At 36.8% G+C, this 17,994-nt stretch overlaps 1 protein-coding gene across 1 annotated transcript in view; it reads left to right on the forward strand.

The window, feature by feature from the left end:
• Window positions 1-17,994, forward strand: part of APH1B (aph-1 homolog B, gamma-secretase subunit) — a 33,825-nt gene that overhangs the window by 5,592 nt on the left and 10,239 nt on the right. Inside the window, exons 3-5 of the mRNA XM_072809020.1 lie at window positions 2,320-2,390; window positions 3,447-3,569; window positions 16,183-16,310. Coding sequence (XP_072665121.1) covers window positions 2,320-2,390; window positions 3,447-3,569; window positions 16,183-16,310 — 322 coding nt within the window. The remainder of the gene's footprint in view (window positions 1-2,319; window positions 2,391-3,446; window positions 3,570-16,182; window positions 16,311-17,994) is intronic.

The raw sequence follows: 17,994 nt of genomic DNA on the forward strand, positions 1-17,994 counted from the left end.
AGTTTTGTCTTATAAATGCTGATACCATGTTTCCTTATTTTAGAAAATCTTCCATTTATAGAAAAACGTTAAGGTAATCATTACTACAATTTTTTTTTTTTTTAGATTTTATTTATTTATTAGAGAGCATGAGCAAGGGTGGGGTGCAGAGGTGGTGGGAGAAGCAGACTCCCTGCTGAGCAGGGAGCCTGACACAGGGCTCCATCCCAGGACCCTGAGATCACAAACTGAGCCAAAGGCAGATGCTTAACCTACTAAGTCACCCAGGTGCCCCACAAAATTTATATTTTAAAAATTGGACTTTTTCTTCTTTGTTCTTGGAAAGAGGAACAAATGCAAACAGAGAATTTTCCACTTCAGTAAAATGGTCAAATTAAAAGCACTGTCATCATCAATCATGTGTTCTATCCATCAGGAACATGGAAACTAATGGTGTTTTCTACTTTTTCATCCTAACGTTAGCATTGAGAACTGTTAATGTTGTAGACCTTCCCTCTCACAAACTTGCAACACAGAATGAAGAAGTTTATTAAACTTTTGAATTTATGTATTTCATACATTTGTGATAGCAGTACTTTGCTTTTAATCATTATTGAGCAGCTTATATAAAACAAATCCCCCCAATTTGATTTTGTTGTACCATTATGTCCATTTGTTGATAGAGATTATTACTGCCATATATGCCTCTAAGCTTTAGTCTTTAACAATATTCCTATGACAGGTTATTTTATTTTATTTAGGAAAATGAAACATTTTAGTTGGTTACTGCTAGATGATATAAGATGATATAGCCACTTAAGTTTTGATTAATGTCCTTCCTACCAAATAATACTTCTAAATGGAGAGCTCTGAAGTGGCAAATTGTTTCTTTCAAGTCTAGAAAAGCAAAAGGCCTTTTTCATTATATTTATTATTTTGACTGAATTCTGCATTGCTTTAATTTAAAGTAATCAATGATATTTATATATTTATGTAATTAATAGACCAACTATATTGAATATTCATACCTTGAAATTTAAATTAACACAATACTCAGAATGTAAATATGTTCTGGTTAATTTCCTACTGTTAGAGTTAACCTAGCTCATTTTGTTTCAGCACTTAGTGAAAACTCAATCTAAAGTATTTGGTTTCTTTATTGCTTTAACAAATATACCCTCTTGTAAATATAATGTAAATATCCTTTGAGTCAGGATCACTGTTGCAGAGTTTCTAGCCAACAAATAGTGACAGTAGTAGAACTGACAGCCACACTTTGCATTCCTACTTAACACATCTGCATGGGAGCATGGACTCAAGTTTATGAATTGTTCACAACAGAAGTACAAATATGATCACTCTGAAGATCATTTCTTACTGAGCAGTATTCTAACGTTTAATATAGATACTCATTTATCTCCTTTTCTGAAGGTAGCATTTTATTCTCCTCTGATTAATTCTCCCCTGAAGCCTGATTGGAATATGAAACAAATCTGTAGAATATTTTATCATCTGAAGACCATATGATTACCCATATGAGGGCTCAGACGATGAGCATTCTAGGATTTAAGAGTAAGGAGAGATTAGCGATTACCAATCATTGGTAGAGGTGAATTCTTTGAGAAGCTGCTGACTCAATGAGACTTTGGAGAATGAGTATAACTTAAGTTCTATGCAGTGAAAGGTAAAAGAGAGAGTAGCAAAATAGCTATAGCCTATGTGGAAGATAATACAAAGTACCAACAAACTGGGATTGAAGATATAGTACTCTGGAGAGAAAAATGTGAAGTGATAAGAGGCCATAGGATATTGAATTAAATATTTACCGAGCTCAGAAAGTAGTCAGAACCATTGCTTTTTTTCTTACTAATTCAATCCCTGGTGGCTTGTTTACTTATGTTTTTCTTATTTTTTCTCTTCTATGTCAAAAGTCAGATAAAAGGCAAGAGTTGTGTGAAAATTTTAGTTGATTTTAGTTAATTGAAAAATTGCTGAGTTTTGTTTAAATGGATTCAATTTGATTTATTTTTTTAGGTTTTACTTTTATTCCAGTTATCATATAGGGTAACTAGTTTCATTTCTATAATACAGTGATTCAACACTTCCATACATCACCCAGTTCTCATCACAAGTGTACCCCATCACCTATTTAACCCATCTCCCCAGCCAGCTCTCCTGGGGTAACCATCCACTCTCTATAGTTAAAGTTATTTAAATATATTTTAGATGTAAAGTATAACCTGATCAGGAGCCTTAGTAAGTGTCTAGATTTTGAAATATCTTGCATATTTTCCTGATATACTGCTTTCTCTCTAAAAAAACTCTATGGTTTTATTTTAGAAAAGCCAGTGAGGGTTTGAAGAGTATAAACCCAGATGAGACAACACCTTCTATGCGGTTGCTAGCCTATGGTAAGTTGGAACTGCATGGTGTCATTAAGTGAAAAAACCAGACTTGACATAAAAACCATTTTTATTTTTTATATCTTTGTAGATTATTTTAAAAAATAAATTTACCCATTAGAGAGACAGTGTACAGGTGCACACATGCATCTGTGGGCAGGAGTGGAGGTTGAGGGGAGGAGCAGAGGGACAGGAAGAGAAAGAGAAGCTCCAGCAGACTCCTTGGCAGAGCACTGAGCTCAACATGGGGCTTGATCCCATGGACCCTGAGATTATGACCTGAGCTGAAATCAAGAGTTAGAGACTAAACAGACTGAGGCACCTAGGTGCCTCATCTTTGTAGATTTTAAATAGTATTTTATTTTTGCCTTTGCCTTTTGGTGTGCGTTGTTTATTTCTAGCTTTCCAGGACCATTATGTAAAGGGAAGTAATTATAGGTGATCTGTATGTCCATTAAATATTAACCAGGTTTGAAAGTTGAGTTTTTAATACGCATATACTTTAGTTAATAGTTTTTGAGTGATGTTACTGTTATATTCTCTGGGTGGTTACCATGACTTTGGCTGTAGTAGGACAACTTTTCATATTAATGCAGTTAATACCTCTGCAGGTTTTTCTTTCAAAATTATGTTTTAAATATTAGATCTAGATCCCTAAATTGAATCACCCTAGTTTGACCCAGGGATTACTTTCTATGATACACAGTCATCCCTTTCAGTTCTACTTTTAAGCCCTCAAACTTAATTCTACAGACTGTTATCATAAACCAAAGCCAAAACTTCAGCACTGTGTCCTTGGTCTCACATATTGTTTCTGTGCCTTTCTAATAATTTTCTTTTTTCATTTCTTTGCTATATTCCACTGTTCATTTCCCTTACTTTTGCACTATCCCCTGTTTATCATTTAGCCAAGCACTTAACTTCCCTGAGCCAGCCTTCCACTACTTCTCCAACAGTCTCTGTGCCTTTTCCCCTTCAAAATAGTATTCTCTAGTCCTTGGAAACTTGATTTGAAGAGAAATCATAGCATGAAAAGGGTCTAACAATGTGTTTCTTCCTTTTTAGTTTCTGGCTTGGGCTTTGGAATCATGAGTGGAGTATTTGCTTTTGTAAATACCCTTTCCGACTCCTTGGGACCAGGCACAGTGGGCATTCATGGAGACTCTCCCCAGTTCTTCCTAAATTCAGGTATGTGCCTACTAGTTGTGAAGGTTCAGTCTTCTGGTCTCGATGATCATTTGTATAGGAGGTCTCTGGCTTAGGAATTTGAGTGAATATAAATTTATATGATACCTTCTAAAGGCAAAATACTATTAGACATCAGAAGTAAAGGACATAGGAAAATAAAAATTTTGGTGAGAGTATTTTATAATTTTAGGGTGGAATTTAGCATATATAATTTTTTTATTTTACTATATTAATAGTGTTGTGTAGTTGTGTTATATGTGAATTTTTATAGGCTGTATGCTTTTTGATTTGTATTGGTTTGTATTTATCTTCAGTATGAGCCCTAGTGTTTAATTAGTCATCTTGGCCCCTTTTCAGGATAGGCAGTATAACTGAATTTTGAAATTGAGAGGAGAAAAAAATGCTTTCTAGTTTAATATAATGTTATGCATCTAAAATGTATATTTAAATATATAATTTAAATAATAACAACCCATCTTCTCTTTTTCTTAAGAACTAGAACATTAACAGAGTCCCTTGTTTCTTTGTTTTTCCTCCACAGGTAACTAATTCTCTGATCTTGTGTTATTAATTCCCTAGGTTTGAAAATTGGGTTTTTTAACATGTATACATGTTTTGTTTTGAAGGTAAAACATGAAACTTTTATTCTCATGAATGTATCTGAAAAAAATTAATGGTTTCCTGCTTTGAATATTTAAAACTGAATCATGCTATATTCTTCAAAAAAAGAAGTTAAGGGGAAAAAATAATAAAATAGATGAGTTGCCCTTTTTATACAAAGATGCAGTATAAAAGGACCAACTCATTTCAAACTGCTTTTTCATTCACCAAGTAAAAATTGTCATCATGATGCAGTGATCATCCATTTGAGAGTTGGTAGTGTACATAATTAATGTAAAATTTCTCTTAAATTTTCAAGAGGAATCTTTAAAAATAGTATTAAGAAAATGCCACTGTATTTTTTATCTCCACAAGCTATATTATTAAATTAATTCACCCCATGTGCATATTCTATTAATTAAATATTATTTATTTAATAATATTGAAGAAATTTCTGTCCTCAAGGAGCTTACCCTACTAGAATACTATTTCTCTAGTAGAGAAAATAAGACCCCAAAAAAGTGAGTATTTTATTACAGTTTAAGGTAATAGTAGAACCAGATATAGGAAGGTAAGTCAGATTTTAAAAACTGCTACAATAGTTTAGTCATCCTTCTTGTTATAGTGATCCTTAAACCCAGTAGACTCTTGCTCCTTATTTTAGTCCAGGCCTTGGAATCTCCTGTCTAGATGACTTCCACCAACCCTCAACTGGTTAGTCTTTCCTCAACACACTTTTCGTATGAATCTATCCTGTATGGAGTCTCCAAAATGATCTTCCCTGTACAAAAATGTGTAATGACTTTCAAAGGTTTCTCCTTTCTAAGAACTAAGTCAGGGCTCATTACATCTGGCTACAAGTTCATAGGTTGGAATTATTTAGTGGTTCCTCCAACAAAGCAAATTTTTTTCATTTTAAGCATTCCATAATTAGTACATTTCTGACCGTTTTTTGATGGATTATAATAAGTATTAGTGTTTTTTTTTTTAAAGATTATATTTATTCATGAGAGAGACACAGAGAGGCAGAGACATAGGCAGAGGGAGAAGCAGGCTCCCCGCAGTGGGCCTTCTGCGGAACTCGATCCCTGGACCCCAGGATTACACCCTGAACAGAAGGCAGATGCTCAACTGCTAAACCACCCAGGCATCCTGAATATTAGGTTTTTATAATAAATGTAATGTTAATAGTTAACTCTCTATGAGAGTCCAATATAAATGAACGAAACATAATCAGAAGGGTACAGGGTACTACTGCTACAGTTTTCTATATTTTCTGGAAGTGGTCTATTATACTGCTACATGAGCAATTTTCCTTTGGTTCAAGTAGCATTCCCCTAATGGAATTTATTTTTTGGCTAGCTTCTTTCACTAGATGGTGCTAATTCCCTTTCATAAGACTAGCTTAAAATGATTCTTTTGGAAGAAAGTGAAAGAACAGTGTGCTAGCAGTTTGAGGGTTGTGTTTGCAGTTTCTTTAAATTCAAGGGAAAATTCATTATTCAAAAGAAAATAAAGTATTTTAATGTCTTTAGCTGTTAGGATGGTAGGCTGACCATGCTGTGAATATATATGTATACAGTTACTTTATAGTTAAAAAAAATAGTTTACCATATGCAAGAGTTTCTTATTTGTTGTAGCATCATTCTTTGGAGCATAAACTTTGAATTCTAAGTTTAAGAAATTACTTTTCATTGCATTTTAAAATAACCCCAAATATATATATATATATATATATATATATATATATATATATATATATATATAAATATATGTATATATTTGTGTTTGTTATATGTATTATTTATAACTGCTGTTGTTACCACTTATTTAGGCATGAGCTCATTTTTAATTTGTCAGTTAAATCTGTAAGTTTATATGTTAGTTTAACATATTTCATTACAAATGCCTAAGTAGTACAGAATAAATAGGCCTATGGGGTCACTAATTAGTATATTTATGTTAGTATCAGAGATATACTGTGATACCTGTGTGTACATAGGTTTTTTTTGTTACAGGTAGGCATAGTTTATAAATATGTATGTTTAAGTTAATTATTATTTGTAGTTGCATACCAGGCTGGCATTACCTTTTCTTAGAATCATTACCATTTATTATTAATGCTATATAAAGGCAAAATATGGAAATTGGAGTCCTAAGTTCAAGTCTTATTCCTGTTCATTAATTTAGTATTTTGGGCAAGTCCATTTGATCGTTTAAGCACTCATTCTACACATGAGTATTAGTGTTTTTAGTAAACAGAAGTTATACCAAGTTATAACAATACAATTTAGTTAATGCCTGTATTTTCCACTCATAGTGGGGAATAAAGACAAAGCTAATTATTATACAGTGTGATAAATGCTATGATGAGGAAGAGCCATGAGCTCACAAAAGTCAAGCTCTAACTCACACTCAGGTGATATGGTGCTTCTCTTTTTGTAGTACTTTCTGCACTTGTAATTAATTGGTCAACTGTGTAGTTATTTATGTCTGTCTCTCCAAGCTGGATGCTAAGCCTTTTAAATGCAAGAACTGTGTTTTGTTCACTCCAGCACCTTTTGGAGTCCTTTAACACTACATGGTCTCAAATATCGATTGAAAAAATGAAAACTCTGCACAGCTTGTGGAGGAAGTGCTATTTGAGTAGAAACTGAAAGGATGAATAATAGTAAGGCAGGCAAAAGAAGGAGGTTGTCAGGGAGGAAAGTTCCAGATGGAGGGAAGAGGTGTTTCCCTTCTGGCCTAGAGGTAAGAAAAACATTGTTCCCTGAACAAAGGAAGTACTGGACTTCTGTCTACCCCTCAATTTCCTTATCTTTCAGGAAGAACAAAAGTAATACCTAGCTCAGAGTTGTAATGAATTAAATGAAATTAATTTAGAGAGTATATATTTAAGTGATCTAATAAACTGTAAAATGGCCTAAAGAGAATTTGTTCTTATCGGGGTAGAGAATTCGGTTCTTGAAATTAAAAAACAGAATTTAGAGGATAATTTCTTTATGTGGAATCTGGATTTATCACTCTGAATTGCCTCTCTTATGCTTTAGAAGAAAAATATCTTTAACTAGTACTCAATAAGAAAGTAGTTAATATTTTATTTTTAAAACTTCCCTAAATCAGGGGCACCTGGGTGGCTCAATGGATTGACTGACCCTTGATTTCAACTCAGGTCATGATCTTAGGGTCCTGAGCTCAAGCATCATGTTGTTGCCATTATAGTAGTAGTTGTTGGACTCCCTGCTGAGCAGGGAGTCTGCTTGAGACTCTCTCGCTCTCCTTTTGCCCCTCCCCCTGCTCATGTATGCGTGTGTGTGCGCGTGCTCTCTCTTTCTCAAATCTTAAAAAAACTTCCCCAAATCATTTCATTTACATTTTCTAGGCAGTGTTCCTGTCTAGGTAAGGTAAGCTTTTTAGCCACTCACTAGGAGAAATCAGTACCGGTCAGACCCCATGTGGAGTATCATGTTCAGTTCGGAGCATTGTGGTTTAACAGGAATACTGTAGAACTAAAATTGGTACAAAAGAACTTGTGAGTATGATGAAAGATCTAGAAACCATGTCTTAAGAGGACTGATTGAAGGAAAAGGAATGTTGAACTTGAAGGAAAATAGGAGTAAGAGGAATATAGGATATTACATTTTTGTCCCAATTTGTCATTCCCTTTTATAGAATTATACATCCACATTCTTATATGGCTTCATGGTGGCCTGGATGTACTTCTCTGCCCCAAGATTGAACTCAGTTATGTGGCTTCAGTTGGTTAATTGGTGAATGTAAGGTAAATCAGAAGCTAAAAAACCACTTGCATGGTTGGGTCTGTGCTTTTGAACTCTGGTCATGTGCCATGAGAACATGTCCTACATAGTTAATGCCCACTTGACCTCGACCTCAGAATGAACATGTATAGAGCAGACCTGTGTTGCAGCTGCAGTGAGGAGTCAAACCCACCTGTACCAGTAGCCTACAGCAGTGCTGCCCAGGCTGAGTCCAGCCTTAATCAGCCAAAGCACAGTCAACCTTTTAGACCAATGAGCATGAGAATAAATCCTTGATATTGTAACCCAGTGAGGTTTTATTTCATTCATTCATTTTTTTGCCACGATACTTTAAGTATAATCTTTATGTCAAGTCTGTTACATGCTTAGACTTCTAAATGAAAGCTCTTTGTAGGCCAGATTATCTTGATTAACTACATTACTAATTCCAAAGTGGTAGAAAAAATATAACATCGGGATTCCTGGGTGGGTCAGTGGTTGAGCATTTGCCTTTGGCTCAAGGTGTGATCCCGATCCGGGGATCGAGTCCCACATCAGGCTCCCTGTGAGGAGCCTGCTTCTTTCTCTGCCTATGTCTCTGCCTCTCTCTGTGTCTCTCATGAATAAATAAATAAAATCTTTTTTTTTTTTAAAGAAAAAATATAACATCTATTAATGATACAAAAAAAACTTTTAACAGTAGAGCTTAATATGCAACTCTTATTCTTTACTGAATGAATTAGAATCTTAATTTCTTATAATAAATTATCATAACTGCCACTGCTTATGACACAGGGGTATTCCATATGCTGTAGTATGTCATCAGTGTTGTCATCAAATATTTTTTCCATTTTGTATTTTCATTATATCAGTAGTGTAATGGTCTTTCCTTCAAGCTGCTCAAGTAACTGAGAATGGAAAATTATGTTGGATTGTCCTTTCATTAAATCTTGGCCAGTTAGAGACTAAGTAGCCTGGGATATGTTACCACTTATGCAAAGCACAGGTAGCCATCACATAGCCTGCACATAGCCTGCAAACAGGCAGCTCAGTGGATTGCTTCACTGAGTTTGGCTGAAAGAATGATTCAGTTTGTGGCTCTAGGACTTAGTGGCTCCTTCAAATATGTTCCAGGCCGCATTCTGAGACCCTGCTATCTCCTTTGCCGCACAGCCAAATGGCCAGTGCCTGCTGACCCCTGCATGGCTCAGGCGCAGGCTGATGCCTTCTGCTTCTCATTTCTCTTCAGGCCTTGTTTCTTCTTCACGTATGAGTCAGTCCTTATTTTCTTTATCCACTGCTGCCTTTAATTTTTGGTATTTTTGGGGATGCCTGGGTGGCTCAGTGATTGAGCGTCTGCCTTTGGCTCAGAGCGTGATTCCAGAGACCCGGGATTGAGTCTCACATCGGGCTTCCTGAATGGAGCCTGCTTCTCCCTCTTCCTGTGTCTCTGCCTCTCTCTGTGTGTGTCTCTCTCTCTCGTGAATAAATAAATAAAATCTTAAAAAAAAAACTACTTTTGGTGTTTTTTGTGTTTAGTTTCTTTTTTTTTTCCTAGAAAAACTCCCAGAGATATTTTTCGTAATGATGAGCAGGGGCAGCCCAGGTGGCTCAGCGGTTTAGCATCGCCTTCGGCCCAGGGCCTGATCCTGGGGTCCCAGGATCGAGCCCTGCATCGGGCTCCCTGCATGGAACCTGCTTCTCCCTCTGATGTCTCTGCCTCTCTCTCTCTCTGTCTCTCATGAATAAATAAAATCTTAAAAAAAAACAACAACAAACTTTTGGTGTCATTTGTTACACACCATTTTTGTGGCAATATCTGAGTAATACAGAAAATTACATTTTTAAAAAATGTGCCACATATGGGGACAAAATAGTTGACTTGTGCTTCTTCAAAAGCCTTCCTAGGATCAACAAGCAGGAGTTGGAATAGGGTCTCTCAATGGCACTGTTGACATTTGGGATCAGATAATTCTTTGTTGGCAGGCGATAGAAGGATGTCTTGTATGTATTGTAGGGTGTTAGAAAGCATCTCTGGCTTCTACCAGAGCCAGAAGTACCCTACCCCCAGTTATGGCAACCAAAAATGTTTACAGATATTGACAAATGCTCCCTGGGGGCAAAATTGCCTCACTTGTGAATCACTTGAGTTAGAAGGCAGATTTTGGTTGAGTTTGAGAAGGAACTTTCCCACAGTGACTGTTTTTTTTTTTTTTTTTTATTCATGAGAGACACAGAGAGAGAGGCAGAGACACAGGCAGAGGGAGAAGCAGGCTCCATGCAGGGAGCCTGATGTGGGACTCAATCCCGGGACTCCAGGATCATGCTCAGGGCCAAAGGCAGGCACTAAACCACTGAGCCACCCAGGGACCCCCCCCCCCCACAGTGACCGTTTTAATGAAGCAAGCTTCTAATCTGAATTTGAAGTGGAACCTGTGGGATATACTTTTTCATTGCATAAGGATTAGATTAAAAAACATCTAAGAGGCCTCCCAATGCTGACTCTCCAGAATGATGAATTAATCTGAAGAGGGAATTTCATTACTCTTTAACATTTGCTAGGGAGACTAAACAAAATCATATTTTCAGCAGTCTGTTCAACTCACGAACATACTTCTTTTTAATGTTAATGTTAATTTTTCTTTAAGTTCAATTTGCCAGCATATAGTATAACACCCAGTACTCATCACATCATGCCCCCTCCTTAATGCCTGTCACCCAGTTACCCTATCCCCCCAGCCACCTCCCCTTCTGTAATCCCTTTGTTTCCCAGAGTCAGAAGTCTCTCATGGTTTGTCTTCCTCTCTAAATTTTCCTCACTCAGTTTTGCCCCTTCCCTTATGGTCCCTTTTGCTATTTATTATATTCCACATATGAGTGAAACCCTATGATCATGGTCTTTCTCCTATTTATGACTTATTTCACTCAGCATAATATCCTCTAGTTCCATCCACATTGACATAATTGATAGATATTCCTCCTTTCTGATGGCTGAGTAATATTCCATTGTGTATTTTTTCTTTATCCATTCATTTGTCAAAGGACATCTCCACTCTTACAGTTTGGGTATCATGGACATTGCTGCTATAACATTGGGGTACAGGTGTTCCATCACTTCACTACATCTATATCTTTGGGACAGATACCCAGTAGTTCAATTGCTGAGTCAGAGGGTAGCTCTATTTTTAACTTCTTGAGGAACCTCCTCACTGTTTTCCAGAGTGGCTGCACCAGTTTGCATTCCTACCAACAGTGTAAGAGGTTCCCCTTTCTCCACATCCTTGCCAATATTTGTTATTTCCTATCTTGTTAATAGCCATTCTAACCAGTGTAAAATGGTATCTCATTGTGGTTTTGATTTGTATTTCCCCTATGACAAGTGACGTGGAACATTTTTTCATGTGCTTGTTGACCATGTGTAGGTTGTGTTTGGAGAAATGTCTGTTTATGTCTTCTGCCCATGTCTTGACTGGATTGTTTTTGGGTGTTGAGTTTGATAAATTATTTACATATCTTGGATACTGGCTCTTGAACATACTTTAGGAGCATTTCCATAAATATGAAGTGATAAATGCTATTTAAACACCAGTAGTCATTCAGATTACTTTCAGAACACTTCCTTTATGATCTGGCTGGTATTAAAGGACAGTACTACATCTTTCTTATTGCTATGTACGTATGTATGTATATGAGATGGTTTTCAAAATGCCTCTTTTAAATCTTGGAGAATGTTATTTGATTAGGAATATATATACTTCTGTATTATAATAACTAGGTCACAGAATTGTCATGTTTTTTAAAGCAAGATTTTTTTTTTTAAGATTTTATTTATTAGGATGCCTGGGTGTCTCAGTAGTTGAGCATCTGCCTTTGGTTCAGGGCATTGATCCCGGGCTCCCTACATGGAGCCTGCTTCTCCCTCTGCCTGTCTCTTAAAAAAAAAAAAAATTGTATTAATTTATTCATGAGAGATACACCGAGGCAGAGACATAGGCAGAGGGAGAAGCAGGCTCCCTATAGGGAGCCTGATACAGGACTTGATCCCAGGACCTCAGCATCACGACCTGAACCAAAGGCAGACGGCTCAACCACTGAGCCACCCAGGCATCCCTAAAGCAAGATTTTTAAGTTAAATCCCTATTATAGGAAAGGAATTTTCAAAAATATTTAGTTCTGTTGCTTGACTTCTACTTGAACTAGGTCATTGGAGATCTCTTAAGAATCCAGAGAATTTCTGCAGCAAAGAGGGACGGAGAAGAGTCCCTTACTTCACAGAACCTTGATACCCCAGACTATCTTCTTACTTGGAAAAAGGCGAGAAGCTCATTAGTAATCACATCTGTCTCTAGGCAGTTGAGGCTAACCCTTGGCTTTGCAAAGTCCTCCTCTGCCTGTTGCTACTACCACCCAGCAGCAGCCACTGGCGCTCTCTGGTATAGTTAAAGATTCTTTGAAGTTGTCAGAGAAAGCCAGATGTTAGCAGTTTCTGTACTGGTAGAATCCAGTGTTAGAATCAGTTGCTATTTTAGGCCATTGACAGAAAAGTAAATATCAGGAATAAGGGAGAGAGGGACGAGCGTGAAAATGAGGATGTTTATGAATCTGTGTACTAGAACATTTGGAGTATATTCAAGAAGGAGAAAAGAACCAAATAGTAAATATAGCCTCTTCTTTTTCTTTTTTTTAAGACTTATTTATTGATTTGAGGGAGAGAGCATAGCAAGAGAGGCAGGAGAGAGAGAGAAAGAGAGAATCCCAACTGCAGACTCCCTGCTGAGTGTGGAGCTCAATGTGGGGCTCCATCCCAGGACTCGGGGATCATGAACTGAGCCAAAATCAAGAGTTGGATGCTTGCTCAACTGACTGAGCCACCCAGGTGCCTCTAAATGTAACCTCTTAAAGATAACTCTGAAACATTTTGCTTAGAAATAGGTTGAAACAAACGTTCTTTACCAAGAGAATTTGACTTAAAAGATTGTTGGACATCCATTATCAAACTGGCAGCTGCAAATTCATAAACATATACATACATAAACATACATATACAATACTTGTTAGAATTATTTTTCCCTTTCCCTCCCTCCCTCCCTGAGAGAGAGAGAGAGAGAGAAAAGTGCGCACACATGGGGGCTGGGGGCAGAAGGAGAGAGAATCATGAGCAGGCTCCATAAGCCTGTTGTGGGGCTCGATCCCATGACCCTGAGATCATGACCTGAGCTGAAATCAAGAGTCAAACGTTTGAGCCACCCAGGTCCCCAATCTGAATTGTTCAGATTTCTGATAAGTGTTCCAAATCACTAAAAATTATGGAAGCTCCTTTAAAAATCTGGATTATAAATGAATCATGATATTTTTATTAGTTCGGAGAGATTTTTCTACTTTTATAAATATTAGAACAAAGCAAATTTCAGAGTTAGATTTACTGAAGGACTTTTAGAATTTTATAGTTAGGAACATGAAATGAGAAAGTTTTAGTCATTAAAAGATAGTATCCTAGAGGTACTATTAGCGAATCTTCATTTCTAGTGGAAATTAATTCTATTTACTAGAGAAAAGTATCAAAATAGTATGCATGTATCTCTAGCTACCTGTATGTGGCCCAATAGATATTCTGGTCTCAGTTTCTCTTGGACCTCTGATCAGTTACAGACGGAATAAACAATGAATTCCAGTATCCTAAATAGCACATTGTAATAATAAAGGCTTATGATGACATGGAAGGCAGCCAGAAACTAATGCCAGCTGAATAAATAAGCAGTCAAGTAAGCACAGAGAGTGTTTTAACAAATGTCTGAGAGATCCCCTTTGGATGCTGTTAATAAAACAGTAAACTGAAAGGATGAGGCAAAGTTCCTTGAGATTGTATTTTATGCACTGTGGTAGCCCCAGTGCCAGGAACAGTACCTGCCCGTGATGGACATCGAATAAGTACTTGTATGGATTAAGGAAAGGGGAGGAAGAAAATAAATGTAAAAGGTAATACAGGTCAGAGGAAGAAATAATCTGTAAGAGTGAAGAAGAGTGCATTTTAAAAAGCATACTACCCAGGAAGCTGGGATAAATGTGATATTGCTTGCTGCTTTGCCTTGCTTTCCTGCCTGACCGTATAAGTCACTGAAGGCCTTGCTGTAGTCATCTTTGAATCAGGAGACTATAGCACATAATAATATCATTTATTGAAAAGCTGTGGTTTACAAAACACTGTTCTTCACTGCAACAGCCCTATGAGATATTATTGTCCCTATTTTAGAAATAAAGGAAACAGAGGCAAAGGAGTTAAATAGTTTGCCCACGGACACATCGTGGAGCTGGCATTCCATCTCGGGACTGTGTGACTCCTGAGCTCCTGTACAGAGTCTTCAGGCCAGTCTATCCAGGTGCTCAGTAAATGTGTGCTGAGTGTTTTTAAAAAATGAAGAGTAGGTGTCAGAATTCACCAAGGAGATGGCATTAAGCTAGATATTAAAGTAAGATTTGGATGTGGTGAAACGGCAGGGAAGTGCTGTGTATTCAGGAAAAAGGGACAATCAGTTAAAAAAGTAAAAACAGAGACATAGGATATAAGAGTTCTGGTTTTCTGCTGTATAGGCTATATTTGAAGATTAGTAAAGGATGATAATATGGGTCTAGGATGTAGAGGGCCTTGCGTGGTAATCAGATATTTAGACTTTACTTTGGATACAATATCAGTCCTTCAAAGATTTTTTTTTTTTTTTTTAGCAGGAAAGTACCTTACGTCATTTGAGTTTTAGTCTACTGTCATCCCAAATATATATTTTTAAATTCCTCCTCTATTTAAGGTATTTACCATCATTTACTGAAATGATGGCACGCTGTCACTAGATAGAAAAACTTGGTTTGCTCCAACCACAGTAGTTATGTCCTTTTAATATTGTTTTTGGATGTTTTAGATTTTGTATAAATAGGGATTTTCCCACAGTATGCTTTCTTACCTACTCAGCATTATATTCGTGAGATCATTTATATTAAAGATCATATAGTGTACCATTGTATGAATACACCACAAGTTGGCCATTCTGGTAATGATGGAAATTATTTGTTTCAGCAGTGGTTCTCAAATTTGACTGTACATCAGAATGCCCTGCAGGGCTATTTTTTTTTAAGATTTTATTTATTCATGAGAATACACAGAGAGGAGAGAGAGAGAGAGGCAGAGACACAGGCAGAGGGAGAAGCAGGCTCCATGCAGGGAGCCTGACGTGGGGACTCCATCCCGGGTCTCCAGGATCACACCCTGGGCTGCAGGCGGCGCTAAACCGCTGAGCCATCAGGGCTGTCCATCCTGCAGGGCTATTTAAACACAGGTTGCTAGGCTCATTTTCTGATTCAGGAGGTCTAGGGAGGGTCCCAAGAATTTGCATTCCTAACAAGTTCTCAAGTACTAGTGATCTATTAATCCAGGAACTAAATGCTTCAAAATATAGATCTAGCTGTGGAATTGTTGGAGTGAAATACATATTTTCAACTTTACTAGGTAATGCTGAATTGATTTTCTATCTGCAACGTGAAAGAGAATTATCAGACTTGAATTTTTGTCAGATTGGTGGGTGTTAATTGTATTTTATTTTGTGGCTGAAAAGGAAAAGTGATTTGCCTTTTTTTTCATCTTAAAACTTTCAGAATATATGGAACTTGCCCTTTTTAAATGTTTCCAGGGCATAGGAGACAGACACACACACACACACACACACACACACACACAGACTATTCCACAGAAAAACCTGAGTGTGCTGATCAAATTCAGTTTCAGTTGCTTAAGAAGAATCTAAGAGAATTATTGCAATTTTTAATATTTTTATTCTTCCATTGGCTTTTTTTTTTTTTTTAAGAAAAGGAGAGAATACAGGAGAAATTCCACTTTAGTGAGCAGACTGGTTTAAATTGAAGGTAGTCCATTTAATTGAGGAAAGTGCAGAAGGCTAATTTGGAAAGATCTGATTAGATACCACACTAGTTGTATTTCCTTCCTCAAACTTTTTGAAAGCCAGGTCCAAACTGACTTTAGATTTAACAAGTTCACATTTAGATGAGAAGGTGCTGCAGAGCTGACCCCTTGTTAAGAAGTATTGCTTCCCAAGGTACCATTTGACCAAATGTATGTCCTAGTTCTGACAGGTGGTGTTTACTCTCAGTGGTGTGGTGTATCCCAAGAGCTTGTGTCATGAGCAGGTGGTCAGTGGGTTTTGGCATCTGTTGTCTATATGACTGGACACTAATGGATGACTGTCTTTCAGCTTTCATGACGCTGGTTATCATATTACTGCATGTGTTCTGGGGCATCATATTTTTTGATGGCTGTGAGAAGAAAAAGTGGTCTGCCCTTCTTATAGTTCTTTTGACCCATCTGCTGGTGTCTGCCCTGGTGAGTATTGCCACCATGCTCACATTGTTTTTTGGAACTCAGGTCCCCATATCTAAAATGGTAGATTCCACTATAAATGAAATACATGCTCATAGTCAAATGAAGAAATTCAGAAAAGTTATTGAGTGAATGGTAGATAAATAAATCATCTAAATCTTCTTATAGAAAATAACTATTTGTTGGTTGATTTCGTTAAAGATTTTTCTCCATCTTTCTTTTAGAGGTAGAGTCAAATCTGAAGTAGTTTTGTATTATGTTTATGTTATGTAATATATTTTAAACAATTTCCATATTACAAATCCTTTTAATATAGAAATTTTAATAATCTTATTACATAAAAATTATATTACCGTTTGCTTAACTGATTGATCACATCTTTTTCTACTTTTGCGTCTTACAATGCTGTCTTGAACATCTTTGTACGTGAAAGCTTTTCAATATATTTAGATTCCAAGGAATGAAAATATGAAGTTAAAATGTATAAATATTTTTAATACTCTCCACAAAAGTTGTATCATTTTTGCTCATTCTGATCAATAACAAGAGTGCCCAGTTTACTCTTTTCCACACTGAAATGATAAGTATGCCAGTTTTCAAAATAAATAAAATTTAAAAATAAAATTTGACTAGATATATTTTTAAAGAACTATTTAATGCTTTGGGTCTGACTTTCATTTTAATTTGTCATATATTTACATTGGAATTATCCCCACCACTACCTTCTCCAGACCCTTGTAATTTTTCACTTCAAAGTATTGAAAAGTTTCCTCATGCTTCTCTCTTCTCCATCATTTAAAATTTATTTTTTTTTAATTTTTTTATTTATTTATGATAGTCACACACAGAGAGAGAGGCAGAGACACAGGCAGAGGGAGAAGCAGGCTCCGTGCACCGGAAGCCCGATGTGGGATTCAATCCCGGGTCTCCAGGATCGCGCTCTGAGCCAAAGGCAGGCGCTAAACCACTGCGCCACCCAGGGATCCCCATCATTTAAAATTTATATCAAGTTCTCATACTGGACTCCTTGACCTTTGATCCATCTAAAATGCAGTTTTACAAGGGTGCCTGGCTGGCTTAGTTGGTAGACCTTGTGGCTCTTGATCTCAAGATCATGAGTTCGAGTCTCAGGCTGGGCATAGAGATTACTTAAAAGATAGATAGATAGATAGATAGATAGATAGATAGATAGATAAAAATACAATCTTACTGTTTCCCCTACCTTAAACCTTTCAGTGGTGCAGGATACTAAAGTTACCTTTAATATGATGGCAACTATGTGAAGCCAAATCTTCATGGAAAAAAGACTGGAAAGAGACTACATTAAAATATTAACAGCATTTATTCTGAGTGGCTTCTTTTTTTCTTCATAGTTTTTGGCGTGTTCCAGATTTTCTGCAATGCACACTTTTATTTTTATTTTTTTTTTAAAGATTTTATTTATTTATTCATGAGAGACAGAGAGAGGCAGAGACACAGGCAGAGGGAGAAGCATGTTCCATGCAGGGAGCCTGATGTGGGACTGCATCCCAGGACTCTGGAATCACGCCCTGAGCCAAAGGCAGATGCTCAACCGCTAAGCCACTTAGCCACCCGCTAAGTCTCTACAATGTACACTTTTATAATCAGAAAGGAAATTACATGAAAAAGCAAATGTCCTTTTTATGGATCCAATTGGCTATTAATT

This window comes from Canis lupus, chromosome 32, assembly GCF_048164855.1.
Source record: "Canis lupus baileyi chromosome 32, mCanLup2.hap1, whole genome shotgun sequence".
NCBI classification, from domain to species: Eukaryota; Metazoa; Chordata; class Mammalia; order Carnivora; family Canidae; genus Canis; species Canis lupus.